The following is a 24155-nucleotide window of genomic DNA, read 5'->3' on the forward strand; positions in this document are numbered from 1 at the left end:
TGGCCACCGGCCGGTGGCCAGTGATGGATCGTTTGGAGACTACAAATGGTTCACGTATCGCCAGGTGTTGGACAAGGCGCAGTGTATTGGATCTGGCATGTCCAAGATGGGCATCAAGCCGCAGGAGTGCATTGGCATCTTCTCACCTAACCGCATCGAATGGTCGTTTACTGAGCACGCAACGTACATGTACAACATTGTCAGCGTGCCCATGTATGACACCCTGGGTATTGAGGCTATCAAGCACATGGCCAATGAGACTGAGATGCGTCTTGTGTTTGTTGCTCCCGAGAAACTCGACACCATGCTTGGAATCTGGGACGACATCCCGACGGTCAGAACCCTATGCGTTTACGGACAAATCCCCGAGTCCGCTAAATCTGCAATCGATTCTCTGTCCGAGGATCGCAGTGTGCTCACGCTGACTGAGTTGGAGGCAGCTGGTAAGCAGGACGACCTTGCCCCTATGCCCGAGACACCTGCCGGACTTGATGACCCATGCACGATCTGCTATACTTCCGGTACCACTGGCTTGCCTAAGGGCGTGGTTCTGTCTCACATGAACTTCTTATCTGTTGTCGGCAGTTTCAAGGAGCGCATGCGTATTGGACAGGTGCTCAAGTTTGGTGCCGGCGACACGCACTTTTCTATTCTCCCCCTTGCCCATTGTCTGGAACGCGCAGTGCATGCTGCCATTTCCAGCGTCGGCTGCCGCATCGGATACGGCTGTGGTGATATCCGCAAGATCCTTGACGACATCAACGCCCTGAAACCCTCGATCATGGTCGGCGTGCCACGCATCTTCAACCGCATCCACGACCAAGTGTGGGCACAGGTCAAGGCCCGTGGCGGCTTTGCTAGCAAGCTGTTCAACCATGCCTATTCAACCAAGAAGGGCAACCTTTTTGTCGGGCACAAACACACATTGGCTCTGGGACCGCCTGGTTTTCAAGTCTGTGCGCGAGAAGTTTGGAGGCAATATCCGCTTAATCATCTCTGGCTCAGCGCCGATATCTCACGACGTCATGGATTTCTTGCGCATCGCCTTCTCCACCACAGTCTATGAAGGCTACGGCCTGACCGAAACCACTGGCCCATGTGGAATGACCGTGATCTCAGAAATGAGGGCTGGCAATGTCGGCTGCACATTTGGCAACTGCGCCTACAAGCTGGTCAGCGTGCCCGAGATGGAATACACAGTTGACGATATGCCGTACCCGGCGCGGGGAGATTTTGTGTCAAAGGACACAACGTCTTCACCCAGTACTACAAGCGCCCTGATCTCACAGCAGAGGCATTCGATGAGCACGGTTTCCTACGTACCGGTGATATCGGCCAGTTTGACGACCTGGGTAACCTCGTCATCGTCGACCGCAAGAAGAATATGTTCAAGCTGGCGCAGGGCGAATATGTTGCGCCTGAGCGCATCGAGAACGTTATCACTAACTGCCCACTAATTGACCAGGCATTCGTCTACGGGGACTCGCTGCAGAGCCAGCTTGTTGGTGTCATGGTTCCCAACGAAGAGTTCCTGCGTCGTGAGATCACTGAGTCCAAGGAGCTAGCGCATTTGGAGGGCAAGGACCTCAAGGATATATGCGCTGATAAGACCGCCAGCGACTACCTCTGCCGCGTCATCAACTCCTGGGGTCGCAAGAGCGACCTGAAGGGCTACGAGATCCCGAAAAAACATCCACCTCGAGTCTGTGCCATTCACTATTGAGAACAACCTGCTCACCCCTACCCTCAAGATCAAGCGTGCTGATGCCAAAAAACTCTACAAAGATATTCTTGACCGTCTCTACGCTGAGCTAACTAAGAACTAGATTTACATCAATCCCACAAAAATAATTGTTTTCGTTAGCCTGACAAAAGGAAACGCAAAAGTTAAGCTCTCCGACCGGGAATTGAACCCGGGTCTCCAATGTGACAGACTGGTGTACTCGCCACTATACTATCGGGGATACTCATATTGCTGGTGTTATGTCGGTGGCAGAGGAAGCAACGGAGTAGAACTCGGGGCTGGATGGACTACTTGCGGACGTGTCCGAGTCGGGTGAAAGAGCAGGAGGACGGAGTCGGGGATCTTGTCGGGTTCGGGTTGAAGTTCAAATAAATCGTATTTGAACTCAAAACAGGAGGAAACAGAATATACGAGTAGGGAACTCTAGTAGACACTGGATGAAGAATTGTCTTGGAGTCTTGTCGAGTCGAAGCATATATATGCTTCGGTGCACTAGTGTCTTGCTAGTGACGTTGCGTTGCATGAACGACGGGAATACCGGTCACTGGTCTTTGCGGCATAAAGGTACTGCATTGTTGTACCACGTGCGGACTTGGATCCGTGGGAGCCGGGTCAGGGGATATTGTGGGAGTTCGAGCCGAGTCATCATGTTCATGCTCGTCGGATTCGAGCATAACACTGGATCCTTGGAAATAAGAAATATATATAAGGGTTAGCATTTATGGCAAGCACTATTGATACCTGCACTTTGCACTGGTGCGCAGTTGGCAACGCCATGTCAGCCAACACACCGATCGTGCAATAAATGTATATTTGCTCTGTCAGTGGCGTATTTGAACATAGTCTTTGCCAGCGAAAATGTGATGTCAATTGACAAACATTCTAAATGGAAATCGACACGGAACAAATACACAGTGACCAAATAAAGGACAAAACCACTGTGCCCGACCAATACAAGCCACCTGTTTTACTTTGCCACCTGCTATATTGACCTGACATCATACTTTCCTTGCCTGTCTACAAAGGCTATCGGCAATGGTAAAAACAAATATAAAACACGATTTCCCCTCACATCCTTCAAGCAAAGCAAAACAGTTGCATACTTTTTACTTGCATCCACTCTTTGCATTTCCTTATCACACACCTCCTAGAAATCGTTACCAAGCATGCTGAAGATCCGTGTTGTACCTTCATTGATTGCTGCACTTGCGCTGCAGATGCTTGTCTCTGCAGAAGTGCTTTATCATGCCACTAAGACTGGCAAGGCTGGTCCCGCAGACGTCCCTAGGGTCATTTCTTATACCTCTAGCATCCACCTCATGGGAAACAAAGATGAAGTGATGCACTACATCCTGGCCAATGTTGCTTCAACTCAAGGGAAGGCTAGTGCCGGATACCAACCAAAGAATACTGATAGTCATAATGGTAATGATAGTAACAGTGACAGCGATAGTGATAGTGACAGCGATAGTGATAGTGACAGCGGTAGTGATAGTGACAGCGACAGTGACAGTGATAGTGATAATGAGGATGGTTTCTAAATCACGCCTCTTATATTTTCTAAATAGTTCTTTTTTGATATCTAAGCAAATATGAATACCAAAACATCATACTATGATTAGTAAGAGAAGTATATGCTTAATATATAATCGATTGATACTAATGAAGATTTATAGTGTTTATATGAGAACCAATGTGTTTTTACAATAGTTTACCTTAATGCCATATAGAAGCGATTGGTGATGTAACCTCAAATATTAATTGTGGTATTACTAGTAGGGGATAGATAGGTTTGGATTTCAAAGATAAAGAAAAATGAAAAAGTACTAATACTATGTGCTGGCCTTTTTTAAAGATTTCGCTGCTATGCACTATCTGATCTCATTAGTGAAACCAGGGGAGAAAGCTATGATTATAGTTGTTATATATCTCTACTAGATATATCTATTAGTTCAGCATAAGAGCTGCTCTCATTGTTAGTCAACCTAATAACTTCTATGGCATTATTATTAGTAATATTATTATTAGTAACATTATTATTACTATTTATTAACAAATATCGTTTTCAAGCAAGACCAGTGACTACTATGTCTTTCGTAACTGACCCAGACAGTACTGGAAATCGATCCGCTGACTGAGCTTCTCCTTATCCTCTTTTAAAAACTGCACGATCAGAAGTTGGTCGGCTGAATGGCTTTGAATCGGCGACTAAAGCGTCTGTGGTCCAGAGGTATGATTGCTCCCTGCCACGGAGTAGACCCGGGTTCGATTCCCGGCGGACGCACTTCCCTTTTGCCCCATTCTACAGTATTCTTTTTTGAATGGATTACTGATCATGGCTCTCATTTTGAACTTTTGTTCCAGCAAATAGTCTAATTTTTATTGGCTATATTAACCATGTTGACCTTCTGAGTAGCCATTCCCTTTCATATTTGCCGCACCTGAGATATTGCCATCGCTTACACCATTTACAATCCTGGAACTAGGGAATATGTAATGATTCTAGACATCCAAACAAATAGGTTTGCCTAGGTAGCACATATGCTGTAAATTTGTTCCGAGCATTAGTTGATATCTATTGGTGTATCATTTAACTCGATATTGAGATGAGCATGAATTCATTTTGCAAAGTGGAAGGCAGCGTTCGCATCTGGAGCACATATATGCTCCGACTAGAGACACAATCATTGGCGCCAGAAAACAGCACCCTGGCAAGATAGACAATAGTACTGCTAAAAATTAATATGCAGTCTTCAAAAATGTGGTAGCTACACAAGGGATTGCATTTACTTTTACTCGGCCCTTATATTTATAGTCGCAGGTAAGAATTGCAAGGTAAAATTAGCAGAGAAAAGGTATGAGCCAAGTCATGAAAATAGCTACCGTTTCATTATCGTTATCACTACTTTGCAAAAAGATAGAGTTGCGCTATGTCCATAGCCAGGGCAAACCCCTCGCCACATCGTCCTCGAGCAGTGGCAAAAAGTAGCTGATCAGAGTGGGATTCGAACCCACGCCTCCGGGGAGACTGCGGCCTAAACGCAGCGCCTTAGACCGCTCGGCCATCTGACCTCTCAGCTTTCGAGAAAAGCAATAAATATCGTACTCATCTATATGAATTTATATTACAATATTTTTCTTGTTTCTATATTGGACTTACTGGAGTATACTTCTAGAGAACCAGCGCACATCTTAGCGCTACCCGCCCACAAGCCTCTTTTCTAAAGCAGAAACGACAGCGCCGATCACACTCTCAGCCTAAGCCATAAACGATACAAACATAAAAAAAAAAGCCCTCCATCCGATTGCCTATCAGCTCATAGCTAGTCTGCAGCTATTTACTAAGTCGACAAGACAGCAAAAATAGTGTAGGCGTCACAGCTGAGCTCGCATTGCGAGTGCGGAACAACTGGTGGATTCAAGTAAACTATATTCAGTGCATCTGCAGCAACGGTATGCTACTTGGTGGTCGAGAGCTCCTTGTACAGATCGCCGATGATGTCCTTAAAGTACGACAATGCATCACGTCGCTTGAGCTTGAATGTTGGCGTAATCAGCCCGATGTCTTCGAATGGTGTGGACAGCAGGTATATGCTCTTTGCAATTTCGAATCCCTTGAGGTCATGGGCCTTACCCCACGCGGCCAGCTCAGCTGTGACCTCTCTGCGCACCTTGGTGTCACGGCAAATATCCTTGAGCGGCAAGTTCGACTTGGGTGGCAAAATGTTCTTGCTCTTTAAGAACATGGGCAGGAACTCTTCGTCCGGGACAATAATTGCAACCAGTGCATTCTGCAGCGGGTCGCCGTAGATATAAGCCTGGTTTACAATAAAGTGATCCATATAAATGTTCTCGATGCGCTCGGGTGCAATGTACTCGCCTTGCGCCAGCTTGAACAAATTCTTCATGCGATCGATGATATGCAGCCGGCCGTACTTGTCGAACATGCCAATGTCGCCTGTGTTTACCCATTCGTCGCCACGTTCCAACAGCACCATGTTGCTGTTTTCCTTGTAATACTTCTTGGCAACCGAGGTGCCCGAGATAAGGATCTGGCCACGCGGAAATGGCTTATCGTCGACGGTGTAGCCGAGCTCAGGTGCGCTGCGTAGCTTGATCATGGTGCTAGGCAAAGGTCCACCGACATTTCCGGGCTCCACATCGTCGCACTTGGTTAGGGTTGCTGGGCCCATGGTTTCTGTGAGGCCGTATCCTTCAACAACATTGCATGAGAAGCAGCAGCGCAAAAACTCGAGCGTCTCGGGCGAAATAGGAGCCGACCCCGATACAATCAGATTGAGGCGGCCGCCAAATTTTTCGCGCAGCGGTTTGAATATCACGCGGTCCCACAGCCAGTGGTTGACTTGACCGTGCTTTAGGTTGCCCTTCTTGGTCGTCAGTGCATACTGGAACAGTGCTGAGGGCAAACCGCCGCGTGTGCGCACTGCTGATAGAACCTTGTCCTGGATGCGGTTAAATATGCGAGGCACACCAACAAATATCGTTGGTCGCAGTTCCTGGATATCATCAATCAGCCTTAGAGTGTCGCCAGAAGCGAATGCCGTCTTGGTGCCACGCGAAAGCATGATGTGCAGCACCATGCGGCCGAGGCAGTGTGCTAGCGGTAGGAATCCCATCGAGCAGTCTTCAGGCGAGATATTGCATATATCGCCACATTTCTGGATCATTGAGGCTCCAGCGCATGATGCCAGCATGTTTCCGTGGGTGATAACGACGCCCTTTGGTGTACCCGAGGTGCCGCTCGTATATACAATCGTGGCGACATCGTCGGGGCCAGGGAGCCGCTCTGGATCGACAACTCCCTTTATGCCCGAATCCTCCACGTATCGGAACGGTCGGATACTGATTCCATGCTCCTCACCGAGCGCAACTACATCGTTGGTTAGCGTGTCGACCACAATCAGGTTCATAACCACCGGCACAAACTCAATCAAGCTCAGAATGTACCGCGCATTCTGGTTTGTGCAGACAATCGTCTTGAGCTCAGCCTCATTCACCATATGCTCGATAGCAGCCTGGCCAAGTGTTTCGTACAAGGGAACCGATACAAAGTTCTGATAGTAGCCAGCAAACTCGGCCAGCACCCATTCGACGCTGTTGTTCATGAATATACCGATGTTGTCGCCAGCGCGCATACCCAGGTGTACGAGACCAGAAGATAAATTGACGAATCGCTCATGGAATATGTCCCACGAGAGCCACCGATAGGGCCCAACGTTGCCCATACCATCGACGACTACGCGGTAGCCGAATACAGGTGCGTCGCGGCCAGCCAGGCGCCGCCCCTGCAGAAAGTTTTCGTACAGCGAGTTGATGCCCTTTGGTCGGGACACCAGCTTTCCGTCCTTCAAGTTGTTGTTGATACGCGGCTACAGGGCGGACATAGTTAGAAACGAGTGTCGTGTGGAGCTTGAATTCCAACAAGGCATGACGCTCACCTTGGTCTCATTGGGAAGGGCTGGCGCGCCTGGGAGCTCAATAGAACTAAGCATGGCTATATACACGCAGTATGAATAGAAGTGTTAATGAAAAAGTGTAGGAGAGGAGAAAGGGAATACGAAGAGTGGTTGGTGGTGGGGATAAGGGGCGGTTTTATAACCTGCGGTTTCCCACCGATTTTCGAGTCACAAGGTGCGTTATAAAAGTGCTCTTAAAGGGAGTGCGTGTGCAGGTGGGTAATGGCGCTGTGTGCACTGGCAGTGCCAGTCCCAGGAATGTGCAGAAGACATGTCTCCTTCCTGCCCATACGATGTTGCAGGAGCACCACCTAGCAGCCGATCTGGCAGCATCGCAGCTTGGTATTGTTTTTAACAGAAGGGAACCGTGTCGTGTATTTGGGGCGGAAATCGCCAGAGTGCTTTGAATAAAACCATTCGAATCGCGCAGAGGATCTCTCAGCGCGATTTGCTACGTAGAAAATGAAAGGATTTTTCGACCGCCCCCACACGAAAGCGTATTTCGTGTGACAGTGCAGAACCCACAAAGGAAGAAAAAATGGCCATGGCCCGCTACTCCAGGGCCTGTTTTTGAAAGTGAAAAGGCTAGCTTTTGACTGATCCAAGGCAAGCGGTCATTTCACATGCCCATGCGGATATTGACCAGTCAGTGCCCGGGTTCCGACAGAGCACAGCATGCGCTTGGCATATATTTCCACTATTCATGCCGAGTGTGCAGCAATTGCACATTTTGGTGTGCATAAAGCATATGGCTGATCGCCCTAGTGTATTTCACACGTCGATTATTTGATTACACGCTAAATCTGGTGTGGCTAGTTGTGCTGGGTGCCAGCCGTTCAACATATTCCTATCATTTGCTGTATGGATTGTAATGCTAGGTATAGCATGCAGAGGCGAGTTCGCTTTAATTGATGATGGCCTCAATGGAAACCCTGCTCTCAGTGCGCCTGCTGCGGACCAGGCACGACACTGCTTGCCAATCTGAAGCTGAGTCGCATAGTCCATCAGCTGATCATCGGATTAATGAAGAGAGGTGGAGGATCTGTTCCACTGCGTTGGGCACATGGAAAACTGTTGAGCGGGGTCTCGAAACGGAACTGTTTGTTTACTTCCCTACCCTCATCTGTTCGAATTTACCCTCTTTTCCTCCTTTCCCATCCCGAAATTTAAGCAATCATGTTCTCGGCATCTCGCAACACCCTGCTGCGCTCGCTGCAAGCACGTGCTCCTCTGCGCTCCTCTGCCACCAAGCGCATGTTCACGAAGCCCTCCCGCATTGTGCGGGCCAGTGAGCAGCAGAACAAGCCGAACCAGTTCAACATGGGCCAAAACAGCAAGGGCAGCGGAAAGTCGCGCCTGATTTTTGGCTTCCACCCGTTCGCGATTGTGGCCTCGCTGTCACTGCTGGGGTCGGGCTACATGATGATCATCAAGCCGTACCTGGAGTGGAACGAGAAGCAGAAGAAGGAGCGTGACGAGAAGCAGGCGAAGATCGACGGCGCGGCGTACTCCGAGGAGGAGATCAAGCAGTTCCCGTTCGACAAGAAGACAATTGTGTTTGTGCTCGGTGGACCTGGATCGGGCAAGGGCACGAACTCGGAGAAGCTCGTGGATGACTTTGGATTCGTGCATTTGTCGGCCGGCGACTTGCTGCGCGCCGAGCAGAAGCGGCTGGTGTCTCAGTATGGCGATCTGATTGCGTATTATATCAAGGAGGGCCTCATTGTTCCCCACGAGATCACAATCGGGCTGCTGCGCAACGCCATGATGGACCACCCTGAGAGCGACCGGTTCCTGATTGACGGATTCCCGCGCAACCTGGTGCAGGCCAAGGCGTTTGAGGACACAGTTTGCAAGGCTAAGAAGGTGTTGTACTTTGAGTGCCCCGAGTCCGTGCTGCTGGAGCGTTTGTTGAACCGCGGAAAGACCAGCGGCCGCTCCGACGACAACATCGAGTCAATCAAGAAGCGCTTCAAGACGTATTTCAACGACAGCATGCCAGTCATCACCGAGTACGCTAAGGAGGGCAAGGTCATCACTGTGTCATGCAAGGGCACTATGGACAGTGTGTACAAGAACACGTACGACCAGGTCGAGCAGTTCTTCAAGGGTATCGGCCAGGAGGCCCGCCCCAAGAGCCAGTAAGCGAAATTTATATAGTTGACCATAAGCACGTTTTCTAGTAGAATGAGTAGCTCCTGTCAGATTTCCCGTCGGGGCTGCACATGACCGAGCCCTGGTCGCCGATATCCTGGTACAGCCGATTGACGCATGACCGGTAGTGGCGCAGCGCCTCATACCGCTTGAGCTTCATACTAGGCGTCAGCAAATCATAGTAATCGAACGAGTGCGGTTCCAGGAACAGACTAGAGATCAGCTCATGCGCCCGTAATCCACGAGCAGTGCCATGCCGGTTGATCTCATTGCGTACAGCATTGCGGATGTTCTCGTCAGCGCAGATAAGCTCGTGTGAGATTCGCGAGCCCTCAGGAATTAGCTTATTGTTGAGCAGGAACACCTCCATGAACTCCTTGTCCGGCACCGCTATTCCCACCAGCCGGTCGTGATCCGAGCTGCCATACACGAATGCCTGGCTGACTAGTCCGTTGTCGCAGTACACATACTCGAGGCGCTCTGGCTCAATGGACTCGCCGGTTTTTAAAGTGAAAATGTTGACAATGCGGTCCAGCACCCGCATCCGTCCTAGTGCATCAAATGTGCCCAGATCTCCTGTCCGTAGCCACCCATCGGGCGAAAGAACCTGGGCTGTCAACTCTGGTTGGCGGTAGTACCCCCGGAACACATTTGCGCCCTTGACGTAGATCTCACCCCTTGGGAACGGCTTGTCGTCGACCTTGTATCCGAGTTCTTTGACGCTGACCAGCTTGATCATGCTTGTCGGGAACGGCGATCCAACGTGCCCCGAGATGTTATCTTTTGACACTGTCATGCAGGAGGCACCTGTGGTCTCTGTGAGGCCGTATCCTTCCACGACATCACACGAGAAGATGCAGCGAATGAAGTCAAGTGCCTCGCGCGAAATCGACGATGTTCCTGAGACGACCAGCCGGATATTGCCCCGAGAGTCTCGCTGATGGGCTTGAAGATAACCTGGTCCCACAGCCAATGCCCCCTCTGCCCTTGCTTCATGTTGCGTAGTTTGGCACGCATCGCATGCTTGAAAATCGAGCTCATCATATTACCGCGCTCCTTCACTGATGACATGACCTTGTCTTGCACGCGGTTGAAGAACTTGGGCACACCAAAAAATATTGTCGGCTTTAGCTGCCGCAAATCAGAAAGCAGGCACCTTGGATCGTTGCGTGTGAATGCTGTTTTCGCGCCCAATGCGATGATCATATGCATTAGCGAGCGGCCCTGGACATGCGAGAGAGGAATAATGCTGACAGCGCAGTCGTTGGGCCCAATGTACGGTAGGTCGCGCTGGTCCATGACGAAATTGACGCCTGCACATATGGACACAATGTTGCCGTGCGTCAAGACAGCGCCCTTGGGCTGCCCAGTAGTCCCCGATGAGAACACAATTGTTGCAACCTCGTCGTATCCGGGCTTGGACGGCGACTCAATGTCAGGGTACTCGCGGCCATACCTTTCGACATCACACATATCGTACACAGCAAACCCCTTATCTGTCAGTCTATCGACGAGCTCCTGCACCGGCGGGTCCATCAAAATGACCTTCTTCAGAAGCGGGATCTGGTCACGCATTTTTAGCAGCTTTTGAGCACACTCTGACGAGCAAAACACTGTTGTCAGCTCTGTCAGATTCAGCACATACTCGCACGACAGCTGCCCCAGTGTCTCGTAGATCGCCACAGACACGTATCCGTGGTAATACGTAGCAAACTCGGCTATCAGCCATTCCAAACGGTTCCCAGAGAATATGCCAATGTTATCGCCCCGGCGCATCCCAAGACCAGCCAAGCCACGTGCAAGGCATCTAAACCGATCGTGGAACTCCCCGAACGATATCCATGAGAACTCCGAGTCGGCGCCCTGTGCCGAATTCTTGCGGTATCCAAAGACTCGCGCCTTAGCTATGGGTTTGGAATGCAATCCAGGCATCAGTTTGCATGCAAATGGAAGCCACTTTCTCTGTGTAGACAGATGCACCATAAGCCATAGCGCATGCTAGAGCTGCATATGTTTACACGGGAATCGGCACCAAATACTTACGCCCTCCAGCGACCTCCATTCCGTGCAAGAAATTGTCATAGGCTGTTTTGACCTTTTCCACGCCAAACAGGAGCTTATAGTCGGACGCATGTCGGTTCAACACCGGCTACGGAAGTACATGATGATTAGCTGCTATGTGATTCAGATGCTAATCTGGTATTAATGGTATCAAGAATCTACTGATACTTGCCGTCGTCTCACCCTCGATATGTGGGGAGTTTGGAATCGCGAGCGCATATTTCTGCTGCTTTGCATAACTCATTCTACGTGCGGGGTGTAGAGAACAGCAACTAAGGAACCAAAGAAAAGGGTGTTAAAATTAGCAAGGAAAAAGGCTGGCTGAAGAAAAAAGTGATGTTTACGGTTGTCCAGGTTTGAGGAACATCCCTCCTTACCTTTGTTTTTGGAGCGTGTGTGAATCCCAACGACCGCCCAAACGCGCCTTTAGCTCCTGAAACATGCAGCTTGGGGAAGGCCTTTTATTTCTTCGCTTAGAATAGTCGGTTTTCTGCAGCGAAATCAATCGTTTTATTGGGGCTGGCCACGGATCCCTAAAGCGTGGTTAAACGAGCCCTGCCAAACCGCCCCTCTTTCTCACACCAACCTCCCCCCTCTATGCGACCTGCCTGTCCTATCACGCTACAAAGACAGCTCGTGCGGCTTTCTGGATGCGGCTATCCCGCATAATTGCCGATCGGCAATGCGTTTTAATATAGGCACCCTCTCACCCAGCCCTGTCCCGTCTTGATCGTGGAACCCAAATACAGTGAACCCGGTTGATTTCCTTTATTTCCCACCAAAACAACAGGATTCATGGAAGCAGAATCGCGCCTTCGCTGTCGTATGCCCCGGTATCCGTGAAGTGGAACCGCTTTGCAATCTGTATCTGCCCAAGCTTGCACGCTCCAAATGACAACTCTCCATACCTGCGAAGCATCGGCACTGCATTTACACGGACATCTCGACGCCGGTCATCCGCTGCCTGGCTGGGCTCATCAGCTGTCGTGGGGCTGTCTTGCGCCGCCCGCATTATCGTCGCATGGATCTTTAACGGCCGGATCTCATCAATTAGTCCTGCATCCGTAAACCGGCTTCGCACGAGTCCTAAAAACAGAGAACATAACAGTCAACCTACTCCAGGTGGTATACATATCGTGCATATGGCTTCTGTACATGCGGTATACTTACCACACACTTTCTCAAGCCGCTGTGCGTCTTCGAAATCCTCGAGATTCAGGTAAATAATACGCGCTTTGCTCGGATTAGCTTCCATCGCCGCAGGATTGCCAACCTTGACCACCAGCGACCGCGTGCCCAGCAAATCGTACACCTCTTGGTGCAGAGACTTCAGCAGCTTGACTGCACCTTTGATCTCGGATGTTGTCAAAAGACGCAGCATACCGATAGTCACATGCATTGATGTGGGTGCATTGAAGCTAGTATCACTGAGAGACTTGAAATACTCGCCGTGTATATCGCGCTGGAACTCGCTGATCTTACGCTGCACATCCAAGTCACTAATCGGCAACGACAAAAAGTGAGTATATGGCACCTTTTGCAAGTTTTCCTTGACCACTTTGTCAATAAGATCCCGGGCTTTCTGGATCTCCTCCTCGCTGCCCTCCAGCTCGACAGTGTCACTTTTCGAGTTCTCGCGTGGTACAGTAACTTTGCAGTGCGATGCCTCCCGAATTGAACTAAGGGTGGAACCCTGCCTGCCAATTAGGTACTTGTGCAGTGCGCGGGCAATAGGGATGGTTATGCGATGTGTTTTGGTGGTTTGGCTGCCTTGGAAAGAATTTTTGGCGCAAAACCTCTCAGTTGAGGACGGACTAGACGCATCAAGTGGGGTTGAAACGCGGTACCGCCGGGTGCCGACGTTGTATATCATGATACTGTTAATTTGTAGATGCCTAACGTATGTTGTAGAGATGGAAAACCAGAGACAATAACAGACCGCGTGGTTGTCGAACTTTTACCCAGGCGGGATATGTTGCATGTACTATTTTTGTTGTACCTATATATTATGGTGGCTGCTGAGTAATTTATTCAAGCTTTATATTACGCTGATGGCATCCGATAACAAATTATGATGTGGGTGGAAAGGACACATACCTGCGCCAGGTCGCCTTGATATCCATTCTGGCACAGACTGGTAGCTTTGTGCCTGCCAACGAAGCGCAGCTGCATGTGGTTGATGCCATCTACTCGCGGATCGGGGCCCATGACAATCTGGCACTCGACCAGTCGACGTTTATGGTGGAGATGAGCGAGACGGCAGACATCCTGTGGCATGCGACCAGCCGGTCACTGGTGATCCTGGACGATATTGGGGGCGGTACGTCGACCACGGACGGAGTGTCGATTGCCTATGCGACACTGAAGTATCTGCACGACAAGGTCAGATGCAAGGCGCTGTTTGCTACTCACTACCACGAGCTGGTGCCGCATGTCGTGCCATCGCTGGCTGGGGTGCAGCCGCTACATACGGCGATATATGAAGACGGTGAGGGCGGGTTTGCGTTTTTGCACAAGGTCAAGCCGGGAATTTGCGAGAGATCGCATGGCCTGTATGTAGCCCAGATAGCCGGGATGCCCGATGAGGTGCTAGAGACTGCCCGGCAGTTTGCCATCAGGAGATGCAGTGTTTAAAATAGAAACATTTCTGGCCATGCCGCCAATTGGATGAGTAGAGGAGCGACCAGACATGCTGGCTCTGTGATACTGGAAGCATAAGAAAGATGGACTGGAAGACGATCATCAGAGAAGAAAAAAGGAGGATCTATGTAAGGCTTGTAATAAGCAGTGCGGACAATTGGAATAGCTGTACGCTCTCGGAAAACAAAGGTCAGAGCGTGGAGATTGGTACCCAGACATGATACAAAAAGGAGGGAAGTGGGCCATGAGCTCTGCGCGATTGCTCACAGGCCATTGTGCTGGTGCTGTTGATAGTATGGTTTGTAGATCAGCTTGCAGCCGTTGGCCATCACAGGTAAGGAGATGAAAGGGTACAGCTTGTTGCTACGTTAGACTGGGCAATGGCCATACCAAATCCTTGATGAGTAGAGGCAGAAAGAAAGGAGCTGGTGGTAAACAGAAGGCGTCGGCAGAAGGACAAAAGCAAGCTTGAGTTTATGTATATACTAATTGAGTCCAATTCATCATGTTATGCTCGAATCCGACGAGCATGAACATGATGACTCGGCTCGAACTCCCACGATATCCCCTGACCCGGCTCCCACGGATCCAAGTCCGCACGTGGTACAACAATGCAGTACCTTTATGCCGCAAAGACCAGTGACCGGTATTCCCGTCGTTCATGCAACGCAACGTCACTAGCAAGACACTAGTGCACCGAAGCATATATATGCTTCGACTCGACAAGACTCCAAGACAATTCATCATCCAGTGTCTACTAGAGTTCCCTACTCGTATATTCTGTTTCCTCCTGTTTTGAGTTCAAATACGATTTATTTGAACTTCAACCCGAACCCGACAAGATCCCCCGACTCCGTCCTCCTGCTCTTTCACCCGACTCGGACACGTCCGCAAGTAGTCCATCCAGCCCCGAGTTCCACTCCGTTGCTTCCTCTGCCACCGACATAACAATCAATTAGTGAGGGTCAGATGGCCGAGCGGTCTAAGGCGCTGCGTTAAGGCCGCAGTCTCTCCGGAGGCGTGGGTTCGAATCCCACTCTGATCAACATAACCCTCTTTTTTGCTTTTGTCGACGATGCTGAGGCGACAGTTACAAGACTTCTCTCTTTTTTTGCTACCAACAGTATCGATGTACAGATCACAATCAAATTTATTTACATCCTATGCGGATTGCGGCGTCACTTGCCTGTACTTTAGACTCACCAATCGTGCTAGCTCTGTTTTGTTGGTGTCGATCTTGTTGCTCATGGTGGCGCAGGGGAGACTCCAGATCTTGAATTTCAAGGCTGAAACACACACGTACAAAGGCCCAGACAGCCGATCAGCCTCCCTTCTTCCCTTACACATATTTTTGAGAATTTGTTTTTCCATATACCGGATAACCATTCATCTTCTAGGTGAACAGATCCTAACATACACTAATACACCCTTTGTTTGCCATTTGGTTCCTAAGTTCCGCTTGTTTTTTTGTTTTTATCTAACCTACTAGCTGTTTTCATGAATCGTACACATACCACTTTGCACACCTATCTCATAGCTTACTGATAAATAGTGCTTAGCAGTAAATCTATATCACCCAGTTCTAGAGATACGGTTGGCCGAGAGCAGAGCATAAGCATATGTTTGAAAGGGATATATGCAAAGGGATCGGAACTGGGCAAGTATATGAACAATGAGACTATGGATTGTTTGCTTAGCTGCATCATGTCTTTTGTTACGATACCCAGAGCCTAACTTTTTACACAAATATCTGATGTAGGTGTTGAGCATGGTCGCAGGGGAATAGAGCAGTCAAGATACATCATCTCATCAAGGAATCAGTGTCTTGACAACTTTTGTCATTCCAGCTTTCCTGTCTTTCCCATTCCCCGGTTACCAAGGTCAAAGATGAACGAACAGATCATTATGAAATATCTTTACCAGTTAAAAAGTGATTACTGCAAGATTACAAAAACTGGGCTATTTTTTCTAATGGTTGATGCAAAGGTTAGCGATGACGTTTGGCTCAGACCCAGATCACTTTGCAAGGTGCAAAATGATAAAATGTAGAAGCTGCTCTATTGACGACCACGCCAGGACTCGAACCTGGAATCGCTTGATCCGTAGTCAAGCGCCTTATCCATTGGGCCACGCGGCCAGAGGCAGAACCACTAATTTCCGGTTGAGTTCTGTCTCGGGGAGGGCAGGGTCGTTCATTCGCACCTTCAACCCCAACAATCTGAAACAGACTAACTCGACTTTGGGGTGACTGAATCCAAACCGCATTGCCTCTACTTCCTTTCTAGCGATGTCCTTCAGCTGCCATGCCAGAGTTAGATATGCCAGTAAACTCTCCCTCACAATGAATATACTGCAGGTGCAGAATATGGACGTTTCCTTTCCTCATCACTTATGCTTGCTGTTTTCTTGCATTTAGTTGCTTGCGGCCCTATAGCTAGCTGTGAAAGAAAAAAAAAGCACAAGTATCCCTGCAATATTCTTCAACCCTATTACCATCAAAAACTTACTTGTCAACGTGTAAATCCAGCGCAGTAGCATTGTCGTATCGAAACATTCCGCAGCCAAAAAAAACACCGAGTTCCACCTCGATTGATTCCGTTTTTTGCAAAAAGGAGAATGGCAAAAGAGCAGCCCGACGGGGGGGTCGAACCCCCAACCTTGAGATTAAGAGTCTCACGCTCTGCCGATTGAGCTAGCCGGGCTGAATCACCGAATCTGGACCAGGATCTGAACCGAATCCGCTCTGAGTTCTACCCCAAATGAAGCAGTGTCATTCGCACGCACACACGCTGTATCCCCCCCATGTACAACACGACCACGGCGAGGTCCGCACATCTAAGTAACAATTGCGAGCAATCTATCCAGATTTCTCAATGTTGGATAGAGAACAAACATTATTAACATACGCACAGGCCAGGAACCAAAACATACCGAGAAGGGTACCCACTAGGAGTTCTCAGTTTGAAGTATACTTGTGACCTACAACTCCCCAAGCTGGGTCAAAGTTAAATAAAACATACAACAACGCAAAGAAAAACAAAAGAGAATAATCAGGAGGAGAGAAGTAAAATACTGTTTGGCTTTTGCTTCCTTAGTAGACATACCCATGCATTCCCTCCCTCGTCAATGCCACTGCGGCCTAGACCCAGCACCCTAAACCGGTTTCTGGTGCCGCCTGTCACTGCAGCAGTGCGTGCCCATTATGCGCATATTAATTTCTTTGTTTTTGTTTCCTCACACAATCCACACCGCCCCCGTCCCGCTCCTCCCCTCATCCATCTAGGGAATCCTGTCCTGGTGCTGCCTATCAAATTGTGAAAATCGCAGTGGCGAATCACAGATCACAGGCACAACACATTCATAACCTAACCCAATCAAACCTGGGTTGCAGGAGAGATGATTCACACACCCCTTAGCTTTTTGCCCATTTTCTCTCTGGCCAATTCCTTCACACACCCCGCACTCCTAAGCCTCTGACTCCTGTTTTTGCTGCCTCCTTGTGTTTTGAAAGGGATTATGGATACTCCCTTTTTGCTTTGACGTGTTTGTATTTTGAGTAAAAGAATAAAACTGTGGAAACAATCTGTATCTCTGTCACCTACGGCCTTTTATCTGTGCGTCCTGGGGGTGTGTTTTGTTCCCTCGTGGCTAGTCTCACGTGCCCATACACTACAGCTTCATCTACGGCAACTGGGCAGCCACTGGCTTATACCTGCGCTTACTTCAGTAAGCAAATAACATGTTCAATCCTCCCAAGTAGGGTGCAACTCACTACTCAAGATTGTGCGATGTTTATGACTTCGTGCTTACGATGAATCTCCTCCTATATTGACCGACAGTACTGCAAGCCTGATCCCATATAATGATGTACTTTGCGATCTAACTGGTTTGTCTCTGTCTCTCTGTGCTTGCTCCTCGATGTGTCTGCATATATAAGCAACATCTATGAATGGATGTTATTGAGTCATCATGACTATATTGGTTGTGGTGCCACTCACTAGCATTTTGTTAAGCTTAGCCATGAGCAAACAAAAACACTGATAGTAGCAGGTCTACTTGATTAGTGAGTCTAGTATATGCAGAAACCCGCATACTACCCCTCATGATGCAGACATCAGAAACTCACAATAATGCCGAAGCCAACATTCGTTCTTACTGACAAAACATGTACGATGTATGTTCATGATCGCAAGGATAGGAATAGATGAAGTATGTGTTCCTTCGAGGAATTAGTGCATCAGCAACTTTTGTCTCTTTGTATTTCTGCTCTTGTTTTCCTAATATACAGTTCATGCAAAGCAGCATCATCTGAATCCTGCTTTGTGATACAACCAACATCCTTTTAGCCTAGCAGCGCAATCATAACTAGTCTTTACTCAACATGTAGTCAGTGCAGTGCTATCGAGACCACACCAGCCACTATTTGGAAAAGAGACGACAGTCTAGATAGTTAATTTCAAGGGAGTCACAGTAGCCAAAACAAACCAGACTGTTCGCTAGAGCAAAAAGTTCAGCGAGAGCGGTGAGCAGCCACCCACTCAAAACAGGAATGCACGAGTGAGCAAAAAAGGAGTGCGTCCGCCGGGAATCGAACCCGGGTCTACTCCGTGGCAGGGAGCAATCATACCTCTGGACCACAGACGCTTTAGTCGCCGATTCAAAGCCATTCAGCTGACCAACTTCTGATCAGTGGCCTCTTAATTTCATACTCAAACAACTGTGTTGCTGTGGATCAGTGCACCGCATATACATGAGTCCTATCGCAGTGGACGACTAGTGGCTCAGAATCCAAATATTCAGCTAGCACCAGTACAATTGGGTCCATCCCCCAAGTAAGATCTGCTTGTGTGTCTGTGTAGTCCTGCGCCACTAACTGACTTATCCTGTTGTCCTAATTGTCCTAATTGTCCTAATTGTCTCAACTAGTCCTAACCGGCTTCACTCTTTCTATATTTCTTTTGTGCACTGGGGAGCACTGGGTTTAGCACTGAGCTGACAGATACATATGCCCTTGCATTGTGGCTTCACCGCCTCAAGTGGAGGTAGTTGCATTAAACAAAACACCAGATTCTCAATATTGCAAAAGAGCATGAAGTAAATCAAATAGAATTGGACATACATAAACTACTAGCACTGGAAAAGTGCATAATAATCCCATGAATAGGCTGGTCATATAATGTCATGTCATGTCATGTCATGGCAAAAGTAACTAGGGTCTGTCTTCTGCGGTACTGCTTGCGCTCTGAGCAGATGTATCGAAAAGAGATTATCTGTACCACAAACCAGTACTTTATATATATCTTATTTCCTCCACTTCTCAACAAGTTGAAGATCCCCGATAGTATAGTGGCGAGTACACCAGTCTGTCACATTGGAGACCCGGGTTCAATTCCCGGTCGGAGAGCTCACTTTTTGCATGTTTTTGTGACACATGCTTTTTTGCTATTATTTGAACCCAGAGTGCTACTTGTCGCCATGAATGGTTCTTTTTCGTTTACCTGGCTGGTAAATATCTTTTTTTTTTGCCAGAAAGAGCTTGTCATAAGTCTACGAGATCGTAGGGTATAGGATGTGCTCATCTTTGCATACTACTGAGGTGACAATAATGAACTCAAGCATTCAACATTTGATACCATGAATGCTAGAAAGGACACAAAGGTAATCATAGTTCATTTCGAATTCCTGCCAGGCATATATCCGCAAAGTCGAATTGGCAGTGTGTTTCTTTCAACAGCATTATTGTGCTCTTTGTTTGATTGGCATTCACTTTGTGCACAGCAGATATAAAAGGGGCTATCCTGCTGTCGTTTGAGCAATTTTGTCTTCCCAACATCCTATCCTCACATTGTAACTCACACCCCCATCACATTCGCTATTAGTAAAATGGAATACGATTCTGACAACGAAGAATATAATGACGACATGTTCGAGGATGTTACGGAGCCACCTTCGCTTTACAAGTAGCAGCCTGTAGGCTCTTTTGTCTCTGTGGCAAAGTAGTTTGGGTGCTTAATATTGATTCTAACATGAATATACATATTATTCTCAGTGAGTTCTGGCGCTATTCAGGTCACACCTGGCTAATTGTACCGGAAGTACCACTTGTTTTCGCCAGCCATTCCCGACTAAAACTGGACATGCATGTAGTTAGTGCTCTTTATGTTAGCAGGCCTGCCTGTTCCTTCGGCGGTTGCCAAGACAGGGTGTCATACTGTGCGCAGTAATGCTGACAGTGCCGAAGAAATTCCATTCCTCCGCACCTTGTGTGTCATTATCCTTTGGAAGCAGTAGTACATTCGAGCACAGCGGATGGTTTGTACCGGAGCATAGCCCTCAAGCCGGTATTGCCAAATACGCTATTCAATCCTTCTGTGCCGACCAGGTGGTAGAGGGTGTCCTTTTCCTGATGCCTGTTAGAGTGCTGGCTTGGCAACGGCCAGGACCTACATACTAGCGGCACAACAAAAGGTGCTCGGCCAATTTTCTCACCACCTGAGCGCACATTTTTGGCTTTTTCTTAGCCGGGTTTAGGCCACAATCAGGCCTATTATTAGTAACAATGAATGAGCCCTATTTCCCAGAGTCTATTCCGAGCGCCAAGAATTGCAATGTATTCTTATTTGGTTTGGTTATTTCCCCCCTCTTGGACCAGCAGGCCAGGGCAAAGACTTGGCCACCAAACATGCCCGGCACGGAGAACGCGACTGCAGCTTCGCTTCTGGCTACAGTTTCAAGCATTACTAGCATTGCTCATGTGACGGGTTGTGGAATAAGTTGAAAAAGCCGACACGAAAGCAATCCCCGGAATAGAGGTGAATGGGTCGTGTGATGTGTTACTGACTCCGGAGTACAGGAACCCAAGAGTATTCTTCCCAGCGCGCGCAGTTCTCGGAAGTTAAAAATGGTGCATCCGGCAACCACATTTCCGACCATATCCGCAATCCGGGGATGGCCAAGCAAAGTGCGCAGTGAGAGAGTCGCCGCTTTGGCAACCATCTCTTACTTTCATGCAAGCCATCACAGCCAGCTTGTGACAACTAGCTGCCGAAGGAAAAGGCGATTTGTGCCATACCAGGGAAGGGTGTATGCACAGCTCGGCAGGGGGCACAAGTAGAGCGCCTGTTTCAGAAACAGCGAATGCAGTGCTTGGTGCTCTTCATCAAATTAACGCCCAGGTCTTTGTGATCATTGTTGTCAGCAATAGCGGTTTTTTATTCATGTCCCCACAGTCCCCACTCTACATCTCGCTGTAGTGTCTGGCACATGGACGAAAAGGGCAGTTGCTGATGGGCGATTGAATAGCCTCAATGCATGAGGAATGCAGCTTGATTTCAGAATGCTTGGCTACCCACCCTTTACACCCACCCCCTAACTGCTACTTTTTTAGCCGCACAGGTGCATGAAGGCTTTATCCGCCGTAGCTGAGTGGAGCATGCTATAAAAGAGACGGGCATGTCTCCATTTCACTCGGCCTTACACACTTGCCCTCTGACTTTCCTTCCCTCCCCACCTCTCCAAGCAGCACACGGATCCTCCTGCTACAGCAGCACTCACACAACAAACCAAGAAGCAACCATGAGTGTTTACCCCACCATTTCCGATCTGGCGCCTAAGCGCGACTATCCTACCCCTCGTCGACCGCCCGCCGATTTTGACTACTAGCTCCAACCATTGTCCAGGCAGCCTCTACACGATGTACATATAAACTCTGACAACAACACGCATACAGATATTCAGTAGCTATTTCTCATAAATCATTTGCCAGCTTGCATAAATACAAACCTGTGCCGACAGTCATGATGCGCGAGACCTGTAAAGCCCACTGTTTACACTCACTTCAGCATACACCCAGCACCAGTAAACCCTCGATTCGGTTATTGTTAAGAGGGGTAGTATGCGGAGCGGGCTCTCCTCTGTTCCTGCTGCTACTGTTGCTGCAAGACAGTAAAGCTCCGGTAGACGAAGGGCCATGCTATGGGAGGTAGTGAGGGAAAGTGCCATGTCTTTTGCCGCGTTACTGAGGTGGCCGCTTTTGTCGCGCAGGATACAGCTGCAAGGAGCTTGTCTGTTGGCTAGTTCACACGGTACGCCAGGGTTGTTGTTCTGCTGTAGTTTGCCATCGGCATTCTCTCTAAAAATGCATATTACAAGCAAATTCGCCGGATCCAAATTTGGTCTAATTGCTCTTGCTATGCATGCAGGCACAAGCGACCGATTCGCATGTCTTGCCTGATTCGCATATGCACAATATATTGGCATGGGGCGTCAGATCAACACCTTGTTCATGATCCAAAAGATACGTAGCGAACTGGCAATCTTCGGCATACAGTGTAGAGCGAGAGAGCATAGTGTGAGCTGGTGGCGTACTGGCGAAGCCCCCTTGGCGGCTAAATTGGCAGCTCTGGATAAAATACGGGGCGCTGGAGTGACGCAGTGGCAGGATTCCTAGCTGCAAAAAGCGGACAGCATGGGTGAAGGCAGCAGAGAGGGCGATAATAAACGAGCAGCCCAAAAATGGCAGCTATGGCAATCCCATAGTCTAAGCCATCGTGGTTTGTACATGTCCGCTATGCATGGGAGCGGCCCTGTAATGCGCATCCATGTGTATTATTGCTAAATAGTTTAGTTTGGGCAAGAAAAAGGATGGCAGAGGAGAACACACTGAATAACGAGGAGTACGACGCTGTTGTGCTGGGCACGGGGCTAGTCGAGTCGATCGTGGCCAGTGACATTGCAGCCGCGGAAAAGAAGGTGCTGCATATTGACCGAAACCCGTTTTACGGTGGCGACTACGCCAGCTTCTCGCTCATCGGCTTCATTGAGTGGGCGACTAGGCTTCGAGATCAGAGTCAGGTCCCGGTAGTGGACATTGCTATTGGTGATGTTGAGATACAGCTTGGCGCACGCAAGAGCGGCGAGGTCTCGGCTAGTAATCTGTTGCCAGAGACAGCACAGGGCAGCTGTCAGGTAGGCGAGATCCTGGCGATGTTATCTGAGTATCTAAGCAGCGAGCAGCTGGAACAGCTGAGCAATTCTGATGTACTCAAGAGGCTGGCAGGCGAGTCGCGCAGATACGCACTCGAGTTAGCACCAAAGCTCACATTCTGCCGCGGACCGCTTATCGACGTGTTGATTGCAGCGGGCATGGCCGAGTACATGGAGTTCAAGGGCGTCGATGCGAATCTGCTGGTGACTGATGCTGGCGTTGAGCGGGTGCCGGACTCAAAGGAGGAGGTGTTTGCCAGCACTGCCCTGAAGTTGATCGAGAAGCGCAAGCTGATGCGGCTCCTGACAACAATCAGTGATCCGGAGCAGGTCTCTAAGCTGGCCAGTGAGCACGGTAACGAGGATTTTGGCGATCTTCTGAAGAAGCAGTTCAAGCTTGATGGTAGTCTGCTGAACGCGGTTCTGTATGCCGTGGCACGGGCGACCCGTCCGATTTCTGTCAGCGAGGGGTGTGCACGGGTGGAGAAGTATCTAAAGTCGATAGGGCGTTATGGCCGCATGGCGTTCCTGAGCTCTATGTATGGTAGCGGGGCTGAGGTCGCGCAGGCATTTTTGCCGCTCATGTGCAGTCGCCGGCGGTACATATATCCTGTCTGAGTCGATCAAGCAGATTGAGAAGACAGAGTCAGGTTATGTAGTTGAGTTGAGTCATGGCAGGGTAACAACGAAATCCCTCATTATGCATCCGTCGTACCTGTCAGATGCCACAGAATCCGAGACTGAAGTACCAGTCGCTCGCAGGTTCACAGTCCTGGATTCTCCAGCACTAGGTGAAGATACGACCAGCATGCTGAGCTTTGTCGAGGGTAGCCACGTGGTTTCTATGCTCTACCTAACGAGTGCCACCATGGTTGTTCCCAAGGGCAAATCTTTGGTGTATGCGTGGACAGAAGGCCGGTATTCGCAGTCGAAGGAGTTGCTGGACCGAGCCATTGATAGCGCTGTTGGTGACAAAGCGCACCGGATGCTGAGTGTTGGGTTTGAGTGCCGTGCACTGGCTCCAAGAGGCGGTTATACTTGTACCCCTGGCATGGCTGATGAGTCGGTGGATTTGGATTCGGCAGTCCAGGCAG

General features: G+C 49.0%; 4 protein-coding genes and 8 non-coding genes across 12 annotated transcripts; 6 read left to right on the top strand and 6 right to left on the bottom strand.

Annotated features, from left to right (window-relative positions):
* Positions 1 to 1892: 1892 nt before the first annotated feature.
* On the bottom strand, positions 1893 to 1964 carry DL89DRAFT_t192. Its single transcript has one exon. It is a non-coding gene; the product is annotated as a tRNA-Asp (tRNA).
* A 190-nt stretch (positions 1965 to 2154) lies between these two features.
* Positions 2155 to 2428, bottom strand: DL89DRAFT_271546 (uncharacterized protein). The gene has a single exon (XM_040888930.1). It carries the CDS (start codon positions 2416 to 2418, stop codon positions 2248 to 2250), a length of 171 nt encoding a protein of 56 aa, XP_040739433.1. The 5' UTR covers positions 2419 to 2428; the 3' UTR covers positions 2155 to 2247.
* Positions 2429 to 3957: 1529 nt separating this feature from the next.
* On the top strand, positions 3958 to 4028 carry DL89DRAFT_t185. Its single transcript has one exon. It is a non-coding gene; the product is annotated as a tRNA-Gly (tRNA).
* A 706-nt stretch (positions 4029 to 4734) lies between these two features.
* Positions 4735 to 4816, bottom strand: DL89DRAFT_t191. Its single transcript has one exon. It is a non-coding gene; the product is annotated as a tRNA-Leu (tRNA).
* An 8693-nt stretch (positions 4817 to 13509) lies between these two features.
* Positions 13510 to 14070, top strand: DL89DRAFT_228459 (DNA mismatch repair protein MutS; the record flags this gene model as incomplete). The annotated part of the gene is made up of 1 exon (XM_040884874.1): positions 13510 to 14070. A coding segment is annotated over one exon (561 nt), but the record flags the coding sequence as incomplete, so codon positions are not given.
* A 512-nt stretch (positions 14071 to 14582) lies between these two features.
* Positions 14583 to 14850, top strand: DL89DRAFT_271551 (uncharacterized protein). The gene has a single exon (XM_040888931.1). It carries the CDS (start codon positions 14587 to 14589, stop codon positions 14755 to 14757), a length of 171 nt encoding a protein of 56 aa, XP_040739435.1. The 5' UTR covers positions 14583 to 14586; the 3' UTR covers positions 14758 to 14850.
* Positions 14851 to 15039: 189 nt separating this feature from the next.
* DL89DRAFT_t186 lies at positions 15040 to 15121 on the top strand. Its single transcript has one exon. It is a non-coding gene; the product is annotated as a tRNA-Leu (tRNA).
* A 1019-nt stretch (positions 15122 to 16140) lies between these two features.
* Positions 16141 to 16213, bottom strand: DL89DRAFT_t190. Its single transcript has one exon. It is a non-coding gene; the product is annotated as a tRNA-Arg (tRNA).
* A 492-nt stretch (positions 16214 to 16705) lies between these two features.
* DL89DRAFT_t189 lies at positions 16706 to 16778 on the bottom strand. Its single transcript has one exon. It is a non-coding gene; the product is annotated as a tRNA-Lys (tRNA).
* A 1871-nt stretch (positions 16779 to 18649) lies between these two features.
* On the bottom strand, positions 18650 to 18720 carry DL89DRAFT_t188. The gene has a single exon. It is a non-coding gene; the product is annotated as a tRNA-Gly (tRNA).
* A 688-nt stretch (positions 18721 to 19408) lies between these two features.
* Positions 19409 to 19480, top strand: DL89DRAFT_t187. The gene has a single exon. It is a non-coding gene; the product is annotated as a tRNA-Asp (tRNA).
* Positions 19481 to 19945: 465 nt separating this feature from the next.
* On the top strand, positions 19946 to 20655 carry DL89DRAFT_271554 (uncharacterized protein). The gene has a single exon (XM_040888932.1). The coding sequence runs from the start codon at positions 20300 to 20302 to the stop codon at positions 20528 to 20530; it is 231 nt and encodes a 76-aa protein (XP_040739436.1). The 5' UTR covers positions 19946 to 20299; the 3' UTR covers positions 20531 to 20655.
* The last annotated feature ends 3500 nt before the right edge of the window (positions 20656 to 24155 follow it).

Source organism: Linderina pennispora, assembly GCF_002104995.1.
Source record: "Linderina pennispora strain ATCC 12442 chromosome Unknown DL89scaffold_51, whole genome shotgun sequence".
Lineage (NCBI taxonomy): Eukaryota > Fungi > Kickxellomycota > Kickxellomycetes > Kickxellales > Kickxellaceae > Linderina > Linderina pennispora.

Coding starts and splice junctions, on each gene's coding strand:
- DL89DRAFT_271546 (XM_040888930.1), bottom strand. CDS start 2,418: ATGCTCGAATCCGACGAGCATGAACATGATGACTCGGCTCGAACTCCC.
- DL89DRAFT_271554 (XM_040888932.1), top strand. CDS start 20,300: ATGCTGACAGTGCCGAAGAAATTCCATTCCTCCGCACCTTGTGTGTCA.
- DL89DRAFT_271551 (XM_040888931.1), top strand. CDS start 14,587: ATGCTCGAATCCGACGAGCATGAACATGATGACTCGGCTCGAACTCCC.